This window comes from Arvicola amphibius, chromosome X (genome assembly GCF_903992535.2).
Source record: "Arvicola amphibius chromosome X, mArvAmp1.2, whole genome shotgun sequence".
Lineage (NCBI taxonomy): Eukaryota > Metazoa > Chordata > Mammalia > Rodentia > Cricetidae > Arvicola > Arvicola amphibius.
In genome coordinates this window covers 15325094-15347606 of record NC_052065.1, presented here as the reverse complement: position 1 = coordinate 15347606, position 22513 = coordinate 15325094, and the positions used below count along the sequence as shown (strand labels likewise).

Below are 22513 nucleotides of genomic sequence, written 5' to 3'. Positions count from 1 at the left end.
GTTTTCTATTACTATAATAAAACACCATAAACAAAAGCAACTTATACAGGAAAAGGTTTATTTCAACTTACAGTTCTTTTGTCACTGAGAAAGTCAGGGTAGGAATTCAAGGCAGGAATCTGGAAGAAGAAATTGAAACAGAAACCATGGAAGAATGTTGCATACTGTCCTGCTCAGTTTGCTTTCTTATACTACCCAAGGCCACCAGCATGGTGTGATAACACACACAGTGAGCTGGACCCTTCCACATGGATCATTAATCAAGAAGTTGCTCCATAGATTTGCCTATAAGCAATCCAGTGGAGGCATTCTCTCAATAAGGATGTGTCCAGTTGACAAAAACCCCAACCAGGACAATGTCCACTAAAAAGGAAATTTTAATATAAAAGCTCTTTCTAAAAGTTGAGAGAGGTTGGTGGAGCAACAGAGGGCTAAAAACTGGAACTTGAAAGAAATGGAATAAGAGGGAGGGAGGGGGAGGGAGGAATGAAGGGACAGAACTGTAGAAAAGATGCAAGAAAGGAGTGAAAAATAAATGAATGGATGAAGGGATGGAAGAAGTTGATGGGTTGAACAAAATTTTAATTGATTAAGGAAAGACAGCAGGAAGAGCAAACTAGAAATAGATACTGTTTAGAGAACATGCTTTCTGGAATCGATCAAAGACCCTTGGAGCCTAAGAGTTTGGTTTTAATATGTCTCACTAAATCCTGCAGTAAAACAATTATGATTTCTACAGCATTTGGCAGTTTCTTTTAGACGCCTCATTTTTCCAGATTATTCTTCTGTCAAATGGCATCCAGTCTTGGTGGAAGTTCTTGAAAAATTAGCCAAAATATAGGAAAGCACAAAGAATGATAGAGAGTTATGGGGGAGCAGAGAGGTTTTAAAAGTTATGGATAGGAGAAAAAAGACTACCATGGTGGAGCTGGAGAGATGACTTACTGCTCTTCGGGCTGGAGAGTGAGGGGGAGGGGAGTGGGGGGAGAGGGAGGGAAATGGGAGGCATGGAGGAGGCGGAAATTTTTAATAAAAAAATAAAAAGGAGACTATTGCTCTTCTAGAGTATTCAGTTTCTAGCACCGAAATGGTGACTAACAACTGCTTATACCTCCAGTTCCAAGGGATAGATGTCCCTCTTTTGAGCTTTGTGCACTCCTACATACATGTTGTACACATACATATACTCACATAGCATTAATAAAATACATACAAGTTTAAATGAATAAACAGCTCTTTAAATAAAACACTAGCATTGTGTTCCAGGCTGCTTTTGGTTCCTGTAACAAACAAATCACAGAATAAAGTTTTCTTTTGACTTAGAGTTTCTGAGGTTTCAGAACATGGCTGAAAGTACTTATTGGTATCGGCCTATGATAGAATAGGACATCTTGGCAGGAGTACGTATGCTATTCACCTCATAGCTAGGAATTTTAAAAGAGCAAGAGAAAGGGGCTGAATCATAAAAGGCCCATCAATAGCATATCACCAGATACTGGAATACCTCCCACTCTGTCATGCTTCTTAGAAATTCTACCACCTCCACATGCTAGGCAACCAAGACTTTAACACATGGGCATTTGGAATATTTGTCTAAACCACAGCCTATGGGAAAGAAAATAGGTGGAATTTTTTTTGGTTGTTTATCTTTTGTATTTCCACATTGCCTTAGAGAGCAGAAAGAGTAACAGCTGCTAACCTCAATTGCTCTATTCCTTATCTGTTATGAGCAAATTAGCTTTGTAGTTCATCTCAGCAGCAAACAGGAGAGGTTGAATGGTCATCTAAGACTCCAGGTTGTGAGTACATGGAATTGTTATGTCAAAATAGCTTTATTTGAATATGTCATGACAAAAAATAAGCCGGTGTTTGCTAGCCATTTTCCGAATAACAATAGTTTCTAAACTATTATGAAATTTGCATTTGTCCAAAAAAAGAATAATCGGTATGTCTAAGCTTTCAGTAAGAGACAGAGTCAGATCTGATTTCTATACTGTGTTCCTTTCAAAAAAATTTTAAAAACATTTATTCTTCCCTCATACAACACACATTGACCATAGCCTTTCCTTCTTCCCCTCAGCTCAGTCCTCCCCTCTTCTCTACCTCAGATCCACTGCTCCTCTGTTTCCCTTTAGAAAAGAAAACCCTCTCAGTGATATCAACTGAACAGGACATAACAAGATGAAACAAGACATCAAAGCTGGATGAGGGAACCCAATAGGAGGAAAAGGGTCCCAATAACAGGCAAAAGAGTCAGAGACACCCCCACTTCCACCGTTAGGAATGCCACAAAACCCCAAACTAAGCAACCACAGCATGTATGCAGAATGTTTTATGACAGTTTTAACAATTACTGCAAGCTTATTGGACTAACATGATTCTACATTACTATTGTATTACTCTAGAGGCCGAATGTCTACAACAGGTCAATCAAGTATTATCCCTTGTGGATGTTCTGGAGACTTACTTACTTACTTACTTACTTACTTTATTTATTTATTTATTTTTATTTGCTTGCTTGCTTGTTTATTTGCCTTTTCCAATTTCTAAAGTTTTCACTCAGCTCTTAGCTCATTCTTGTATCTTCAAAGCCAGCAGTGTGGTCTCCATGCCCCTCTGAAATTATATTGAATTCACCTGAATAATCAAGAATAATCTCACTAACTCAAGATCCCTAACTCAAACATGTTTACATAGTCTCTTTTTCCATGTAGGGTAAAGTATTCATAAACTGGTAAGATTAAGATTTGAATAGAATTGGTGTCGCTGTTCAGCCTACTACATTCAGCTTTTGCTTAAGGAGAACTTGTTAAATTATATGATATAAATTCTAGGGTATATGTCCGAGGAAATCAGAGCTCTCAAGTATATTAGAGACACCTAAGCAACATTATTTATCAAAGCATTAGTCACAGCATTGAAGCCATAGAATCAGTCTAGGTGCCCAATCACCAATGAAGTGAATAATGAAAATGTGGTATATGTACCCAGTGGAATTTTATTTAATCAAAAAGTAGAGCAAAATCATGTTGTTTTTGGAACTGAAGAAACTGGAGATAATAAGTGAAATAATCCAGCCTCAAATAAGGACAAGATGTTAATATTTTTTTCTTGTATATAGAACATAAAAGAGTATGGAAAGGACATTGTTTGGAGAATATTCTCTCTAAAGGGGTGCTATTCTCCACTGAATTTTGTTTCGACCAAATGTCACCGTGGGGAACCAATGCATTTATTATTTATTAGGGTTACTTAAAAAGCATGGGCAAGGGGTTATGGGCAGGACAATGGATGATCTTAAAACAACTTTAATGGACCCCCTTCCCCTAGTGTTCCATAGCTTTATATTCTAGCCCCGAGGCTGCATGTAATTAGGGCAGTATAGCATAAAGTTGTTTGGTGAGGCTCCAATGGCTGTCACTTCCATCTACTTTTTAAAGGGGGTGTCAACAATCCACATGCCAGCTAATCTTTTGAAGTAGGTATAACTGATCTAATGAAAATGGTAGCTATTTGGCTTGGAGTATATGCTGAACATCAGATATTCAAATAAACAAAGACCATAAGGAAAAAGAATAGTGATCAAGAGAAAGGTAAGGAGTGATAAATGAGAAAAATGGCAAGGTGAAGATGCTATATGCATATGTGAAACTGTCAAAAAAATTTCCATTTTTAGGTTTATTTGTTTATATCTTATGTGTGAGTGTTTGTCTGAATGTTTGTGTACCACATACTTGCAGTGTTCACAGAGGCCAAAAGAGAGCATCAGAAGCCCTGAAACTAGAGTTACAGACAGTTATGAGAGTACAGGGAATTGAACCTTTGTCCTCAGGAAGAGCATCCTGTAAAAGCTGAGCCATTTTTTCATCCCAGAAATCATTATTTTAAAAATGTAACATATATGATCATGTCCATTAATGTTATATAATACATTTGCTATATTGGATATGAAATGTGTGTGTGTATGTGTGGGTGTGTGTGTTCTTTAGTACTGATAGCTTTTTAAGATGTCATTTGTGTTTGATTCTATGGCTGAGATATATGGAATAGTCTAAGAAAATAGGTATTTCTATAGATTCATAATTTCTTAGCCTGTTATTCATAAGCAAAGAAATTCTCCCCAGTCCATCTGATGTCATTTTCTGACTTCCATGGGCAGTCGACAAAAATGTGATAAACAAATTTACATTGAGACAATAATCTCATACACGGGGCTGGAGAGATGGTTCAGCAGTTAAGAGCACTGGTTGCTCTTCCAGAAGTCCTGAGTACAATTCCCAACAACCACATGGTAGCTCAAAACATCTATATTGGGACCTGATGTCCTCTTTTGGCATAAACCTGCAAATGAAGATAGATAATATAAACAAATAAATAAATTCTTCTTGAAAAATACTTGTATGTTGGTGGAGGCTGCCTGTTCATTCCTGGCTGCTTAGACCTGAAATAATCATTCAGAAACTATATTATTTGCAATACTGTTTGGCCAATATCTTAAACATAGCCAAAAATATCTGGCTAACTCTTGTATCTTAAATTAATACATTTCTATTAATTTGTGTATCTCCAAGTAGCTGTGGTATACCGGTAATGTTCTGGTGTGTCTGTCTCCTGTGGGCAGTTACTTGGCTTCTCCCTGACTCCACCTACTCTCTCTCTATATCTTCATTTGGATTTCTCACGTGCCTTTACTCCACTAAGCCATTGGCCGAAAGCAGCTTCTTTATTCATTAACCAATAAAAGAAACACATATACAGAAATACTTCCCATACCATTTCCCCTTTTCTGTTTAAATAAGAGGAATGTTTTGACTTTAACATGGTAAATTACATATAACAAAACAGATACCAAACAAGATTTACAGTTACAATATTTATATCTGTTTTATATTTTATCATTACTTTATTTTTTCATAACTGAGGAAAACTATAGCTATCTATATTTCAACTCCATCAAAGATCCCAGAAGAATATAATATTACCCAAGTTAACAGGAAGTGCATTGTAAGCAACTTTCAAAACTCTAGAATTAACAGAGGCATCTTGTTGCCTCCACAAGGATTGAAGGAAGGAAGGAAAAGAAAAATGAGAAGCAGCAGATAAAGGGTGGCAAGAATACAGTGTGTATGACAATTTAAAGAAAATTTGGGTTTGGAATCAGTAATCCAAGGTTTTCATTGTCTGGGTGCATGCTTGTTAGACAGAATCATCTTTTCTGCAGCTTCCTTTAGGGATATCTTTATTTTATTTTTCTTTGTAGAATTTGTATGTGTGGTATGTATACATGTATTTATGTGTATACACAAGCATGTGGGTGTTAGAGTCTGATAGAGGATATTTTTCTCAATTGCTCTCTACCTTATTTTGTTTTTATTTTCATCAGAATATTTTGCTTGTTTTATATTCTGAAATTTTTATTTTGTTTGAAAGTTTTATTTTATGAATACAATACAAAGTATTTTGATCATAATTCACTCCCTATTCCAGCTCCCAACTTCATGCTTGTGTGTGTGTGTGTGTGTGTGTGTATGTATGTATCCCACAGAGTGTAAAATTAGTACCACATAAATATGGATAGGTGGGAAGCAATTCACTGGAACATAGCAAATCTAACACCCCTGCAAAAGAAAAACTGACCCTCCCTTCTCTTAACAGCCACCAACTGCCAAGAGCTCTCATGTGCTTCTCCCCATTCGTGCTGGAATGTTAGCAGACTCCATCTTGTTCAAGTAACTACAGTTGCTTAGGGTTCATGAGTACATTATCCCTGTCATGTTTAAAAGATTGTTTCTCAGATATCCTTACTAATCTTTGCCACTTATCTTTCCTCTCCCTCTTCTGTGATATTTCTTTCTGCTGGGGGCCAGACTCCTACTTACTTTTGAGGCAGGGTCTCTCATTGAACCTCGATATTATAGTCTGATTGGCCAATGAGCTCCAAAAATCTGCCTGTCTCTATTTCCCCAGTGCTTGGACTATAGACGACTGCTGCCATTACTATCATTTACATGGTTGCTAGGGATCTAAGATCATGTGTTCTTTCTTGTGCAGCAAGTTCTTTGCCCACCCAATCATTTCTCCAGGATGGGGAGAGCTTGGGGGAATGGGACAGTTGGGATGGAAGAAGAATGGATATGGAATCAGGGAAGTATATATCTTAACTAAGGGAGCCATTTGAAGGTAGGCAAGAGATTGGACTCTAGAGGGGTTCGCAGGTGTCCAAGGAGATGTCCCCAGCTTGCTCCTTGAGCAGCTGAGGAGAGGGGGCCTGAGCTAGCCATTTACTATAACCACACTGATGATTATCTTGCATACCACCATAGAACCTTCATCTGAAGTTGGATGGAGATAGAGACAGAGACCCACATTGGAACACTGGACTGAGCTCCCAAGGTCCAAATGAGGAGCAGAGGGAGGGAGAACATGAACAAAGAAGTCAGGACCACGAGGAGTGCGTCCATTCACTGAGACAATGGGACTAATCTAATGGGAGCTCACCAAGGCCAATTGGACTGGGACAGATGGAGCATGTGATCAAACCAGACTCTCTGAATGTGGCTGATGAGGAGGGCTGACTGAGAAGCCAAGGACAATGGCACTGGGTTTTGATTCTACTGTATATACTGGCTTGGTGGGAACCTATTCTGTTTGACTCCTCACCTTCCTAGACCTGGATGGATGGGGGAGGAACTTGGACTTCCCACAGGGCAGGGAACCCTGACTGCTCCTTGGACTGGAGAGGGAGGGGGAGGGGAAAGGAAATGGGAGGAGGTGAAAATTTGTAAAATTATATAATTTAATAAAAAATTAAATTAAAAAGAAAAGTAATTGGGGTTTAACATTTGCCACTATTGATGATAACCAACATGATCTTGGAAAACTTGTATTCAACATGTAATATTTAATCATCTCAAACATTTACCATCTCATTGTCTTGGTAACATTAAAGATTCTGTACTAGCTATTATAAAGTATTTACTTGTTACCAACCATAATTATTCTATTTCAGTATAGCTGTTCCTCCTATTCACCTTCATCTTTGTACCTAGTAACCATTCTCTTTCTCCCCCCTACCCTTGTTAGACACTGGTAGCAACTACTGACCTTTCTGCTCCTTTGACTTATATAGTTTTAGATTCCATATACACATGAGATCATATAGCAGCTTTTTCTATACTAGGATTATTTTGCCTAATATAATATCCTTCAGCAGTATCTACGATGTTGCAAAATGATAGGATTTCATTCCTTTTATGACCAAATAGTATACTGTTGTGTGTACTATTCATTTTCTTCACTCATTTATCTATGTGGATGGCCACTTATTTGTTTCAAAATCTCCTGGCTATTGTCAACAGCACAGAAATAAATATGGGAATATGAATATCTCTTTACCATACTGACTTCTTTTCTTTTGGGTAAATGCCAAATGATGGAATCACTAGATCATGATAGTTCAAGTTCTCATGGGTTTTGAGGAAACCTCATGTTATTTTTCTTAATGGCTGTGTTAATTTAGATCTTGACCTTGTGCATGCTTTCCCATTTTCTCTAATTTCATTTCAAGTAAACCCAAGCTTATAGTCTGAAAACCAAATCCACACATCATGTTTTCACTTCTTAAGACTGGTAGCTAATTCAAGTCACCATGACAGATGGTGGTCTTCTTTACTGTCTTTCTCTGATGATCAGAAGAAAATTTATGATGAGTATTCAAAGCCTATTTTAGAGTTTTCTTCATTTTCCTTATAACCACAAAAGTATGTCCTCCTTGGTCCTTTTTCTGACATTAAAAGAAAAAAAACACTTTATGTATGTAAGTGTTTTTCCTGATTGTATATCATCAGTTGCATGTAGCATCCATGAAAGGCAAAAGTGGGTATCAGATCCCATATGAATGGAGTTACTGATCTGCTTGTGAGCTGTCATGTGGATGCTGGGAATTGAACCCTGGTCATCTGGAAGAGTAATCAGTGCTCTTTTGTATCTTTTAAATTATTTTTATTGAGCTATATATTTTTCTCCACTCCCTTCCTACCCTCTCCCTTGATCCCCATGCTCCCAATTTACTCAGAAGATCATGTTTTTTCTACTTTCCATGTAGATTAGATCCATGCATTTCTCACTTAATGTCCTCCTTGTTGTCTATATTCTCTGGGATTGGGAATTGTAGGCTGGGTTTTCTTTGCTTTATGTCTAAAAACCACTAATGAGTGAGTACATATTATGTCCATCTTTCTGGATTTGGGTTATCTCACTCAATATGATGTTTTAAGAATCCATATATTTGCCTGCAAATGTCAAGATGTCATTTTTTCTGTATAGTACTCCATTGTGCAAATGCACCACATTTTCCTTATCTACTCTTTGTTCCAGGGGCATTTAGGTTGTTTCCATGTTCTGGCTATGACAAATAATGCTGCTATGAACATAGTTGAGCACATGTCCTTGTGGTATGATTCAGCATCCTTTTGGTGGGTATATATCCAAAAGTGGTGTTGCTGGGAGTCTTCAAGTAGGTTGTTTCCTAACTTTCTGAGAAATCATCATACTGATTTCCAAAGGGGCTTTACCAGTTTGCACTTCCACCAGCAATGGAGGAGAGTTCCCTTTACCCCACATCTTATCCATCAAAAGCTGTCATCAGTGTTTTTGAGCTTGGTCATTCTTATAGGTGTAAGTTAGAATCTCAGAGTTGTTTTGATTTGCATTTCTCTGATGGCTAAGGATGTTGAGCATTTCCTTAAGTGCCTTTCAGCCATTTTAGATTCCTCTGTTGAGAGTTCTCTGTTTAGGTCTGTACTCCATTTTTTTTATTGGATTATGTGTTCTTTTGATGATAAATTTCTTGAGTTCTTTGTATATTTTGGAAACCAGCCCTCTGTCCAATGTGGGGTTTGTGAGGATCTTTTCCCATTTTGTAGGCTGCTGTTTTGTCTTGTTGACTGTTTCCCTTGTTTTACAGAAGCTTCTCTGTTTCAGAATATGCCATTTATTAATTGTTTCTCTCAGTGTCAGTGCTGCTGGGGTTATATTTAGAAAGTGGACTCTTGTGTCAATGCACCCACTTGTACTTCCCACATTCTCTTCTATAAGGTTCAGTGTGGTTGGTTTTATGTTGAGGTCTTTGATCCGTTTGGACTTGAGTTTTGTGATAGAGATGAATCTATTTTCATGCTTCTATATGTTGATATCCAGTTATGCCAGCACCATTTGCTGAATATGCTTTCTTTTTCCATTTTATATTTTCTGCCTCTTTGTCAAAAATAAGGTGTTCCTAGGCATGTGAATTGATATCCAAGTTTTTGATTTAGTTCCATTGGTCCTCCCTGTCTATTTTTATGTCAATATCAGGCTGTTTTCAGTACTGTAGCTCTGTAGTAGAGTTTGAAGTAAGGGATTAAACACCTCTAGAAGTTCCTTTATTGTAGAGGATTTTTTTTGACTATTGTGGGTTTTTTTTTTTTTTTTGCTTTTCCATATGAAGTTAAGTGTTGTTCTATTGAGGTCTATGAAGAATTTTGCTAGGATTGCATCGAATCTGCAAATTGCTTTTGGTAAGATTGAATTTTTACTATGTTAATTCTACCTATCCTAGAGCATGGGAGATCTTTCCACTTTCTGGTGTCTTCTTCAATTTCTTTCTTCAAAGATTTAAAGTTCTTCCATTTGTTTGATTAGAGTTACTCAAAGATATTTTGTGTTATTTGTGGCTATTGTGAAGGGTGATGTTTCTCTGATTTCTTTTTCAACCCATTTATCATCTGTGTAAAGGAGGGCTACTAATTTTTTTGAGTTAATCTTGTATCCTGCTACATTACTGAAGATGTTTATGAGTTGTAGAAGTTCCTTGGTAGAAATTTTGGGCTCACTTATGTAAACTATCATATCATCAACAAATAGTGAGAGTTTGAATTCTTTTCTGAGTTGTATCCTCTTTTTTTTTCAGCTGTTGTTGGTAGCAATATTTTACAATATATATAAAAGCACATTTCCCCTCCCCAATCTGACATACAGATTGATGTTCAATCTAGGATCTGAGCAGAGATCCCAACTATGCCAGCTAATAACTATCATGACCTTCAGAACAGAAACGGGAATGCTCCTTGGTATAGGTCTGACATAGGCACTTCTCCAAGCTTAAAACACACACTCAAGGTATTGTGCCTCCCCTCCAGGCCACTGTGTAATGTAAAAGCACAGTCATAGGAGTGCTATTCATAAACATGAGACCAAAGGGTTGTGCTCTGCCAGAGATAGCATTGAGCACACAGAGAATCAAGGAATGTGATAGAAATGCAATAGGGAAGAATATAGCAGAAATCTGCAGACCAACCAGGCCAGCAGTCAAGTAGCAGCTTGAAGCAGGAGGGATTATACCCTGAGATAAGACTTCAGCAACACAGATGGGTTCATTTCTGCAAGTTACCAAATAGCCCTCAAATACCTGTGGTTCTCCCAGAGAACACAGGAAGGCTATCCTGGGGACCACAGCTCTGCAGTGAATGAAGCACTGACTCCACTTTGGCTGCCTAGCCCTCACTCACCTGGGTACCAACCTGCAATTGGGACTGGCTCCAAGGGTCTTTTGTGCCTAAAGATGATCATTTACAAATGTAGGGATATATAGGACTATGCTGGTTAGTTTTGTCAACTTGGCACAAACTAGAGTCATTTTAGAAGGCAATTATGAAAATGCCCCACCAGATTAGCCTGTGGATGACTGATTTGGGATGCCCCAGTTCACTAAGGATAGAGCCACCACTGGGCTGGTGATCTTGGGTGCTTTATAAAATCAGACTGAGCAAGTTGTGAGGAGCAAAATGAGCTTCAGTGAACAGTGATGTGGAACTGCAAGCTGATAGAATCCCTCTTCTTTTCAGGTCATGGTGTTTTTATCACAGCAAAAGAAACCCTAACTAAAACAAGCACCCTTTAGTAACCAATGCAGTAATTACCTACTGGAACACTCGCACCTACCACCAGACACAACGGTCAGAGCCTCTCTTGTGCTCTGCGGCTCAGAGGCCAACCTTCTAACCATTCCCATTAAATCAGTTCCTCTCAAAAATAAAGTTGAGCCAGGCGTGTTTGTACACGCCTTTAATCACAGCACTCGTGAGGCAGAGGCAGGTGGGTCTCTTTGAGTTCAAAGCCAGCCTGGATACATATTAAGTTCCAAGACAGCCAGGACTAAATGGAGAGACACTGTCTCAAGGGAAGAGAAAAAAAAAAGGCTGGACAACAGGGGTTTGAGCAAAGACTGGTCACAAGGATGATTCTACCCCTTTACTCTGCCTGTTTAGACATGACTCTGTGCACGCCTCTTAGTGGGCTTCCCACACCCAGGAGAAGCTTGACTACATGACAGTTTCTAGCCGAATGTCAACTGTTTACCATTTGAGGAATACAACAAATGATTCTATTTGAAGTTTCTAACCCTCCCCTCACCTCCCCGCCAAAAAAAAACTGTACATGAGTTTACAAATATATTAACATATAAATAATGAGAAAGGTCCTAGGGAGCCTCCCCGTTGTCTCTGCTGGGGGTGAACACTGGAGGGGCACTGTCCCCACAGGCTTCATTTTGTTGGGAGGTCTTATGGCAGCTGCTCTGGATCCATTGCTGACTTCTTTGGCACCTCCAGGTTCAACTGCCAGTCTCTCTTCCACTGTGCTCATGACGAGCTGGAAACCTTGAACCTGCAACAGTGGCAGCTCTTCAGCCCATCATCGCTCCGGCTCAAGCTCATGCTGAAACGGACGCTTCCTCTCCCGACAGTGCTTCTTGTGGGCAGGCCAGTCCTTCTGCTGGCACTGAGACCCACAATATCGAGCCACCTGGCAACGCCCACAGATATTGAACTCCCGAAGCTGCTTCTCAATCACTGTACAAGGAGGATAGTGACACTCATAGTAGGTACAGGAATTCTCTTCCTCTTCCACCACATCTCCATTGGCATTATAGTACCGGGTCACATTCAGAACAGGGAACTGTTCTTCTTTAGGGTCCGTGGGAAGCTGCTGTATCGCAAGCCAGTATAAGCTTTGCTCCCTTTGTTTGCTGGAGGTCTCTTCAGCTTTGGGTCGCCATCCCCATGGTACTAACTGCAGGTTGTCCAGACGATTGTCCACAGTCACAGCATTGAGATGTACCACCTGAAACCCGGGGGCCACACCTCCCCTGTGTCGTTCCCACAGCAGCTCATGCAGAAGCCTGCCTGAGCCCCTTCCTCGGTTTATGTCGAAGGCATATGCAAATATCTTAGCACCATTTCCATCGGTATCTACTTCCATTTGAGCCTCGAAGGAGTAGCTCTCCACCAGTGGTATGTCTTGCTCATCTATCAGTATGTATTTGGTCTTCCCGGCCACTCGGCCAAGCCGCACGATGCCCAATTTAAAGTCGGTCATGGCCGGGCCTGCGCTCTTGGCAGCCGGAGCCGCTCCCTCCGGAGGCTCCCGACCGGGCTGGGCGGGAGCGAGGCCACAGCACTCCGGGTCAGGCCGGGGCCGGGGCCGGGGTCAGGCCGGGCGGGCCACGGGCGGACGAGGCTGGGCGGGGTTCGGGCCACCGCCGCCGCCTCGCGCCCGCCGGACCTGCCACCGAGTTGTATCCTCTTGATCTCCCTTTTTGTCTTATTGCTCTAGCTAGAAACTCCAGTACTATATTGAATAGATATGTAGAGAGTGGACAACCTTGTCCTGTCTCTGATTTCAGTGTGATTTCTAGAGTGTTTATCCATTTAGTTTGTTATTGCCTGTTGGCTTGCTGTATATTGCCTTTATTATATTTAAGTATGTTCCTTATATCCATGCTGTTCCCAAAACCTTCATGAAGAAGGGATTGAGTATTTTGTCAAAGGCTTTTTCAGTATCTAATGAGATGATCATGTTTTTTTTAGTTTGTTTATATGGTGGATTACTTTGACAGATTTTAATATGGTGAACCATCCCTGCATCTCTGGGATGAAGCCTACTTGGTCATGGTGGATGATTTTTCTGATAGGTTAATAGATTCAGCTTGCCATCATTTTACTGAGTATTTTTGCAACAATGTTCATGAGTGAGATTGGTTTGTGATTCTCTTTCTTGGTAATGTCTTTGTGTAGTTTTGGTATCAGGGCAATTTTAGCCTAAAAAAAAAAAGAGATTGACAATGTTCCTGCTTCCATTGTGTGGAACAATTTGAGTAATAATGGTATTACTTTTTCTTTGAAAAATCTTGTAGAATTCTCTGCTGAAACCATCTGGGCCTGGGCTTTTTTTTTTTTTTTTTTTTTTGGTTGGGAGGCTCTTGATGATTGTTTCTATTTCTTTGGCAATTATAGGTCTCTTATATTTGCTTATCTTGTTTTGATTTAATTTTGCAAGTGATATTTATGCAGCAAATTGTCCATTTTTATTGTTTTCCAGTTTTGTGGAGTACAGGTTTTTGAAGTATGACCTAACGATTCTCTGAATTTCCTCCACGCCTGTTGTTATGCCCCCCTTTTCATATCTAATATTGTTAATTTGGATATTCTCTCTCTACCTTTTGCTTAGTTTGGATTATGGTTTCTCTATTTTGTTGATTTTCTTGAAGAACCAACTACTTGTCTCATTGATTATTAATGTTGTATTATTATTTTGTTGTTTTTGTTTTGTTGATTTCAGCTCTCATTTTTATTATATCCTGCTGTCTAGTCCTCCTGGTTGAGTTTGTTTCTTTTTGTTCAAGAGTTTTCAGGTATTCTGTTAACTCACTAGTGTGGGATTTTTCCAGCTTCTTTATTTAGGCATGTAGTGTTATGAATTTTCCTTTTAACATTGCATTCATTGTATGCCATAAGTTTGGGTATGTTGTGTGGTCATTTTCATTAAATTTTAGGAAGTTTTTAATTTCTTCCTTGACCCATTGTTGATTCAGTTGAGCATTGTTTAATATTCATGTGTTTGTGGGTTTTCTGAAATTAATGTTGCTGTTGAATTTTAATTTTAAGCTACAGCGATCTGATAAAATAAATGGGGTTATTTCAATTCTTTTTATCTGTTGAGGTTTTCTTTGTTACCTAGTATGTGTTCAGTTTTTGAGAAGGTTCAATGAGGTGCTGAGAAGAAGATATATTATTTTATTTTTGAATGGAATGTTCTATAGATGTTTGTTAAGTCCATTTGAGTCATACCATCTGTTAGTTCTCTTATTTCTCTGTTAATTTTTTTTGTCTGGCAGATCTGTTCACACTTGTGAGAGTGGGGTGTTGAAGTCTCCCACTATTGGTGTGTGGGGTTTAATGTGTGATTTAAGTTTCAATACTGTTTCTTATACATATAGGGTGCCCTTGTATGTGGGGCATAGAAATTCAGTATTGAGATTTCCTTTTGAAGGATTTTTCCTGTTACTAATATAAAATGTCCTTCTTTGTCTCTCTTGATTGATTTTAGTTTGAAGTCTATATTGTTAGGTATTAGGATAGCTACATCAGCTTGTTTCTTAGGTTCATTTCATTGGAAAATGTTTTCCCAACCCTTTTTAATATGAGGCAATGTCTGTCTTTAAGGATGAGGTGTATTTCTTGCATGCAGCAGAGGGATGGATTCTGTTTTCCTATCCAATCTGTTAGCCTGTGTCTGTTTATAGGAGAGTTGAATCCATTTACATTAATGGATATTGGTGACCAGGGATTGCTTCTTTCTGTTATTTAGTTTCCGTTGTTGGTGATGTTATTTTGTATGTTTCCCTTTTTTGGGATTTGATGTTGTGAGATCATATATTGTCTGTGTTTTTGTGAATGGAACTAACTTCCTTGTGTTGCAGTTTTCCTTCTAGTACTTTCGTGCAACTGGGCTTATGCCTAGGTATTGGTCAAATTTGATTCTGTCATAAGATATCTTGTTTTGTTCGACTATGGTAATTGAAAGTTTTACTGGTATAGTAGTCTGGGCTGGCATCCATGGTCTCTTATAAAGTCTGCATAACAGTAGACCAAGACCTTCTGGCATTTTTTGTTTCCATTGAGAAGTATGGTGTAATCCCGATAATTCTGCCTTTATATATTACTCATCCTTTTCCCTCTGCAGCTTTTAATATTCTTTCTTTAATCTGTATGTTTACTGTTTTGACTATTATGTGTCAAGGGGACCTTTTTTGGTCCATTCTATTTGGAATTCTATAAGCTTCTTCTATCTTCATATGCATATCTTTCTTTAGGTTGGGAAAGGTTTCTTACTGGTTTTGTATTTTTTCTGTACTTTTGAGTTGGATTGCTTCTTTTATCCCTATTATTCATAGGTTTGGTGTTTTCATGGTGTTCCATATTTTCTGAATATTTTTTTGTTAAGGTTTTGTTAGATTTAATGATTTCTTTGACTATTTCCTCTATTGTATCTTCAGCACTTAGGATTCTCTCTCTTGTATTCTGCTGTTTATGCTTGCATTTGTGGTTCCTGAGTGTTTTCTCATATTTTCCATTTCCAGAATTCCCTCAGTTTGTGTTTTCTTTATTGTCTCTATTTGAATTGTTTTGAATTGTTTCTTTCATCTGCTTAATTGCTTTCTTGGCTTTCTTTAAGGGATTTTTTTGATTTCTTCCAATTTTTTTGTTGGTCTTTTCCTCCATTTCCTTGAGAGAATCTTTCTTTTCCTCTTTAAGGGCCTCAAAAATTCTCCTAAAGTTAGTTTTAGGTCGTTTTCTTTAGTTTCATGTATATTGGGGTGTTCAATTTTGCTGTTGTAGAGCCATTAATTTTTGTTGGTGTCATGTTGCTCTTTGTGGTGTTGATTGTGTTCTTACCTTGTCTGCCCATCTTTTCCTCTGATTGGTATAGTTGGGGTGATCAACTCTCAGGTGCCAGTGAAACCAAGGCTCAGATGGCTGCTCCTCATGGTGCAGTTCAGGCCACAGTTCTCGTAACCCTGGAGATCACTCAGCATTCCTGGAGGTCACTCGGGGCTCCAGTGAGTTCTACTGCAATTCCAGGTGTTCTCTCTGGCCTGTCATGATGTTGCTTGTTTGGGCCGTTCCTGCTGAGTTTACTGGCATGAACCTGGTCACCTGGAGGTGGACGGTTTTGTACTACTCCAGAGGAGGTTGCTGGTTCAGATCTGCTCCAGCAGAGGTCGCTGGCTCCTGCCTGAGGCAGCAGAATTTCCTGGCTTGGGCCTGGTCTTGCAGAGATCTCTAGATTGGGCCTGCTCCCTTGGTTGTTGCTCATTCTTACCTGCTCATGCAGAGGTCACTGACTTGAGCCAAGCCCCAATCTTGTCCCTATGTTCATCATGCAATGCCATTACTCATGGTACAAGCACAGTAAAAAGCCTTTAACTTTACTGCCACCATTGTACCACTGGCCATATCTAGCCATCTGGTCATTATTGTAGCTGGCAGAGTAAGGCTGTTGTTGATGACTTTTCTCTCCCAGTGGTCTGCACACAGTTTTCTGATTGTATTTCAAGCCACGCCACAGGCAAGAACTCATAACTGGCACTGTAAAGCTGGCTAAAAAAACGAGGGCTGGAAAGATCATATGCTCAACTGGAGGACATACGGTTTTCTACTGCCATTTTGCTAAATTAACATAAAATCAAACTGCCCTCTAAATATATAAAGCTAGGGCCAGTGAGATGGCTCAGTGGGTAAAGGCACTTTCTTCCAAGCCTGATAACCTAACTTCAATTCCTGGGACTCACATAGTAGAAGAGAACCATCTCCTAAGACATTCAATTATGCAAGTGCATATACATAAATTCACATACACCAAAGAAGGTAACGAAAAGTAAATAAAAAGTACTTGATTTTGTATTCATAGATTTGTGTAGCTTTCATCTCTCAGCAGGGAAACTTCTTGCAAAGGACAGAAGTCAACAGGGAGACTCACAGCTGGTCAAAGATAGAGTAAGTGGCAGTGGAGTGCTCAGCCCCAAATGAAGCATCTGTATCATTTTCTTACCATCAAGGCTCAGGGAAGATTAAGAGATAGAAGAAAGACTGTAAAAACTAGAAGTTAGGGAGGAGCAGAACAAAGTAGTGTCTTCTGGATACCACAGGACCACTGCACTCATGAACTCACAGCAGCTGTGCTTGCCTGTATAAGACTGGCCCATCAATCCAGTCAGTATCCCAGAATGCATAGAAGAGGGCTCTCAAGGCTGAACTCTTAGCTGAACACTGTGGCATTTAATGCTTGTTGGGGAAAGGGTAGTTGGTTTTCATCAGTGTTGTGGGCTCTTGTAGGCTTCCCCTAACTGGTGGCCTTATATCTATGTATATATGTGAAGTACTGATCTCAGATGGTTGTAATTTAAAAAAAAAAAAAGAGAGCCTGTAAATTTGAGAGGGAACTGTAGTGGTGTCTAGGAGAAGTTAGAGGGAGGGATAAGTTAGATAAGTTTATTCATATAGTAAATTCACAAAAAATAGTTGAAATTAAAACATCTTTAAAGATCCTACAAAATGGAGCTACCCAACTTCAAACTTCCTTTTTGCAAAATCAGAGTCAAATGTAGCTCCTTGCTTTATGAGGTGTGAAGTGTCTAAATGTCTGTATTTCACAATAGCAACGCATAAAGGAGACTACAATTGGAAGAAAACTGAGGTGAGGATTGGGTATGCACATTCTTACAGTAATTACTACATATGTGTATGTATATGGCAAAATGCATCAAAATGTGCACATTTAAAGTATTTACATTTTATTCTTCTTTTTTCTCATTTTTTTATTAAAGATTTCCATCTCCTCCCCTCCTCCTCCCCCTTCCCTCCCCTCCCTTCCACCCATACCCCCACTCCACCCCTCTCCAAGACAAAGAGCCATCAGGGTTCCCTTCACTATGTTAAGTCCAAGGTCCTCCCAGCTCCCCCTAAGTCCAGGAAGGTGAGCAACCAAACTGACAAGGCTCACAGTGAGCCCGTCCATGCTGTAGAGTTCATGTTCATTGCCGTTGTCCTTGGTTTCTCAGTCCTTCTCCACCATCAGCCACATTCAGAGAGTCCGGTTTGGTCCCCTGTTCCATCAGTCCCATTCCAACTGGACTTGGTGGTCTCCCGTTAGATCTGTCCCACCGTCTCAATGGGTAAACGCACCTCTCACGGTCCTGATTTCCTTGCTCATGATCTCCCTCCTTTTGCTCCTAATCAGGGCCTTGGGAGCTCAGTCCGGTGCTCTTATGTGGGGCTCTGTCATTTTCTCCATCCAATGCCAGGTGAAGGTTCTATGGTGATATGCAAGATATTCATGAGTATGGCAATAGGATCTGGACATTTCTGGCACCCTCTCCTCAGCTGCCCAAGGACCTAGCTGGGGGCGTCTTCCTGGACACCTGGGAACCCCTCTAGAGTCAAGTCTCTGCCAACCCTAGAATGGCTCCCTTAAGTAAGATATATAATTCCTTGTTCCCATATCCACCCTTCCTATATCCCAACCATCCTATTCCCCCAAGCTCTTCCCATCCTCCACTTCACACTTTTCTCTCCCCATCCCCCCCTTCCCCCATCCCACCCCACCCCCATGTTCCCATTTTTTTTGTCCAGCAATCTTGTCTACTTCCAATATCCAGGAGGATAACTATATGTTTTTCTTTGGATTCACCTTCTTATATAGCTTCTCTAGGATTTTTTACGAATTATAGGCTCGATGTCCTTTATTTATGGCTAGAAACCAATTATGAGTGAGTACATCCCATGTTCATCTTTTGGGGCCTGGGTTACCTCACTCAGGATGGTGTTTTCTATTTCCATCCATTTGCATGCAAAATTCAAGATGTCATTGTTTTTTTACCGCCGAGTAGTACTCTAATATGTATATATTCCACACTTTCTTCATCCATTCTTCCACTGAAGGGCATCTAGGTTGTTTCCAGGTTCTGGCTATTACAAATAATGCTGCTATAAACATAGTTGAACAAATGCTTTTGTAATATGATTGGGCATCTCTTGGGTAAATTCCCAAGAGTGGGGTAGGTTGATCCCAAATTTCCTGAGAAACCTCCACACTGCTTTCCAAAGCGGTTGCACAAGTTTGCATTCCCACCAGCAATGGATGAGTGTACCCCTTACTCCACATCCTCTCCAGCAAAGGCTATCATTGGTGTTTTTGATTTTAGCCATTCTGACAGGTGTAAGATGGTATCTCAACGTTGTTTTGATTTGCATTTCCCTGATTGCTAAGGAGGTTGAGCATGCCATTAAGTGTCTGTTGGCCATTCGAAGTTCTTCAGTTGAGAATTCTCTGTTCAGTTCAGAGCCCCATTTTTTAATTGGGTTCATTAGCATTTTAAAGTCTAGTCTCTTGAGTTCCTTATATATTTTGGAGATCAGACCTTTGTCTGTTGCGGGGTTGGTGAAGATCTTTTCCCAGTCAGTAGGCTGCCTTTTTGTCTTAGTGACAGTGTCCTTTGCTTTTCAGAAGCTGCTCAGCTTCAGGAGGTCCCATTTATTCAATGTTGCCCTTAATGTCTGTGCTGCTGGGGCTATACGTAGGAAGCGGTCTCCTGTGCCCATTTGTTGTAGAGTACTTCCCACTTTCTCCTCTAACAGGTTCAGTGTGTTCAGATTGATATTGAGGTCTTTAATCCATTTGGACTTGAGTTTTGTGCATGGTGATAGACACGGATCTACTTTCATTCTTCTACAGGTTGACATCCAGTTATGCCAGCACCATTTGTTGAAGATGCTTTCTTTCTTCCATTGTGTGCTTTTAGCTCCTTTATCAAAAATCAGGTGTTCATAGGTTTGTGGGTTAAGATCTGGGTCTTCTATTCGATTCCATTAGTCGACTTCTCTATTTTTATGCCAATACCAAGCTGTTTTCAATACTGTAGCTCTGTAATAGAGTTTGAAGTCAGGGATGGTAATGCCTCCAGAAGTTCCTTTATTGTATAAGATTGTTTTGGCTATCCTGGGTTTCTTGTTCTTCCATATAAAGTTGATTATTGTCCTCTCACGATCTGTGAAGAATTTTGATGGGATCTTTAAGGGGATTGCATTAAATCTATTGCCTTTGGTAGTATTGCCATTTTTACTATGTTGATCCTCCCAATCCAAGAGCAAGGGAGATCCTTCCATTTTCTGGTATCCTCTTCAATTTCTTTCTTCAAAGACTTAAAGTTCTTGTCAAATAGGTCTTTCACTTCCTTGGTTAGAGTTACCCCAAGATATTTTATGCTATTTGTGGCTATCGTAAAAGGTGAAGCTTCTCTGATTTCTTTCTCTGCTTCCTTATCCTTTGTATATAGAAGGGCGACTGATTTTTTGGAGTTGATCTTGTAACCTGCCACGATACTAAAGGAGTTTATCAGCTGTAGGAGTTCTTTGGTGGAGTTTTGGTAGGGAGGTTTCTGATAACAGTTTCCAATTCTTCGCGACTAACAGGACTATTTAGAGCATTTACCTGGTCCTGGTTTAACTTTGGTATATGGTACTTATCTAAAAAAGTGTCCATTTCTTTTACATTTTCCAATTTTGTGGCATACAGGCTTTTGTAGTAAGATCTAATGATTCCCTGAATTTCCTCTGTGTCTGTGGTTATGTCCCTTTTTTCATTTCTGATCTTATTAATTTGTGTGTTCTCTCTCTGCCGTTTGATTAGTTTGGCTAGGGTTTTTTCAATCTTGTTGATTTTCTCCAAGAACCAGGTTTTTGTTTCACTGATTCTTTGGATTGTTTTCTGTGTTTCTATTTTGTTGATTTCTGCCCTCAGTTCGATAATTTCCAGTCTTCTACTCCTCCTAGGTGAGTCTGCTTCTTTCTTTTCTAAAGCTTTCAGGTGTTCTGTTAAGTCTCCAATGTGTGCTTTCTCCGTTTTTTTTAAGTGGGCACTTAGTGCTATGAATTTTCCTCTTAGCACTGCTTTCATAGTGTCCCATAAGTTTGAGTATGTTGTGTCTTTATTTTCATTAAATTCAAGAAAGATTTTAATTTCTTTCTTTATTTCTTCCTTGACCCAGGTGTGGTTCAGTAGTTGACTGTTCAGTTTCCATGAGTTTGTAGGCTTTCTGGGGGTAGCATTGTTGTTGAATTCCAATTTTAATCCATGGTGATCCGAGAAGATGCAGGTGGTTACTAATATGTTTTTGTAACTGTGGAAGTTTGCTTTGTTACCATATGTGGTCAATTTTAGAAAAGGTTCCATGAGCCGCAGAGAAGAAGGTATATTCTTTCCTGTTTGGGTGGAATGTTCTATAGATGTCTGTTAAGTCCATTTGGTTCATTACCTCTTTTAAGTCTCTTAATTCTCTGTTAGGTTTCTGTCGAATTGACCTGTCCATTGGTGAAAGAGGAGTGTTGAAGTCTCCCACTATCAGTGCGTTTGGTTTGATGGCTGTCTTGAGTTCTAGTAATGTTTCTTTTACATAAGTGGGTGCTTTTGTATTAGGGGCATAGATATTCAGGATTGAGACTTCATTCTGATAGATTTTTCCTGTAATGAGTATAAAGTGTCCCTTTCCATCTCTTCTGATTGATTTTAGTTTGAAGTCAACTTTGTTAGAAATTAGTATGGCCACACCCGCTTGTTTCTTAGGGCCATTTGCTTGATAAACCTTTTCCGAACCCTTTACTCTGAGTAGATGTCTGTCTTTGTGGTTGAGGTGTGTTTCTTGTAAACAGCAGAATGTTGGATCCTGTTTTCGTATCCAATCTCTTAGCCTGTGCCTTTTTATAGGTGAATTGAGTCCATTGATATTAAGTGATATTAATGACCAGTGGATGTTAACTCCAGTTGTCGTTTTTTATTTGGTAGTAGAGATTGTGTGTTTCCTTTCTTTGAGATGTGCTGGTGAAGGGTTGCTAGATGTCTGAGTTATTTTGGGCAATGCTGGACTCCTTTGTTTGTGAATTTCCCATCTATTACTTTCTGTAAGGCTGGATTTGTGGCTATGTATTGTTTAAATTTGTTTTTATCCTGGAATATTTTGTTTTCTCCATTTATAGTGAATGAAAGCTTGGCTGGGTATAGTAATCTGGACTTGCATCCATGGTCTCTTAGTTTCTGCAAAACATCTATCCAGGACCTTCTGGCTTTCATAGTTTCCATAGAGAAGTCAGGTGTTAGTCTGATAGGTTTACCTTTATAAGTTACTTGACCTTTTTCCTTTGCAGCTCTTAATATTCTTTCTTTATTCTGTATGTTTTGTGTTTTGATTATAATATGGTGAGGGGATTTTTTTTGATCCAGTCTATTTGGTGTTCTGTAAGCTTCTTGAACCTTAATAGGAATATCTTTCTTTAGGTTTGGGAAGTTTTCTTCTATAATTTTATTAAATATATTTTCTGGACCATTGAGCTGTATTTCTTCTCCTTCTTCTACGCCTATTATTCTTAGGTTTGGTCTTTTTATTGTGTCCCAGATTTCCTGAATGTTTTGTGATGAGAATTTGTTGGATTTGCTGTTTTCTTTGATCAGTGCGTTTATTTTCTCTATGGTATCTTCAGAATCTGAGATTCTTTCTTCTATCTCTTGTATTCTGTTGGTTATGCTTGTTTCTGTAGTCTCTGTTCGTTTACATAGATTTTCCATATCCAGCTGGCCCTCAGGT

General features: G+C 39.4%; 1 protein-coding gene across 1 annotated transcript; it reads right to left on the bottom strand.

Moving 5' to 3' along the window:
• Positions 1–11730: 11730 nt before the first annotated feature.
• On the bottom strand, positions 11731–12414 carry LOC119805532 (zinc finger MYND domain-containing protein 19-like). The gene has a single exon (XM_038317483.1). It carries the CDS (start codon positions 12412–12414, stop codon positions 11731–11733), a length of 684 nt encoding a protein of 227 aa, XP_038173411.1.
• Positions 12415–22513: the final 10099 nt, after the last annotated feature.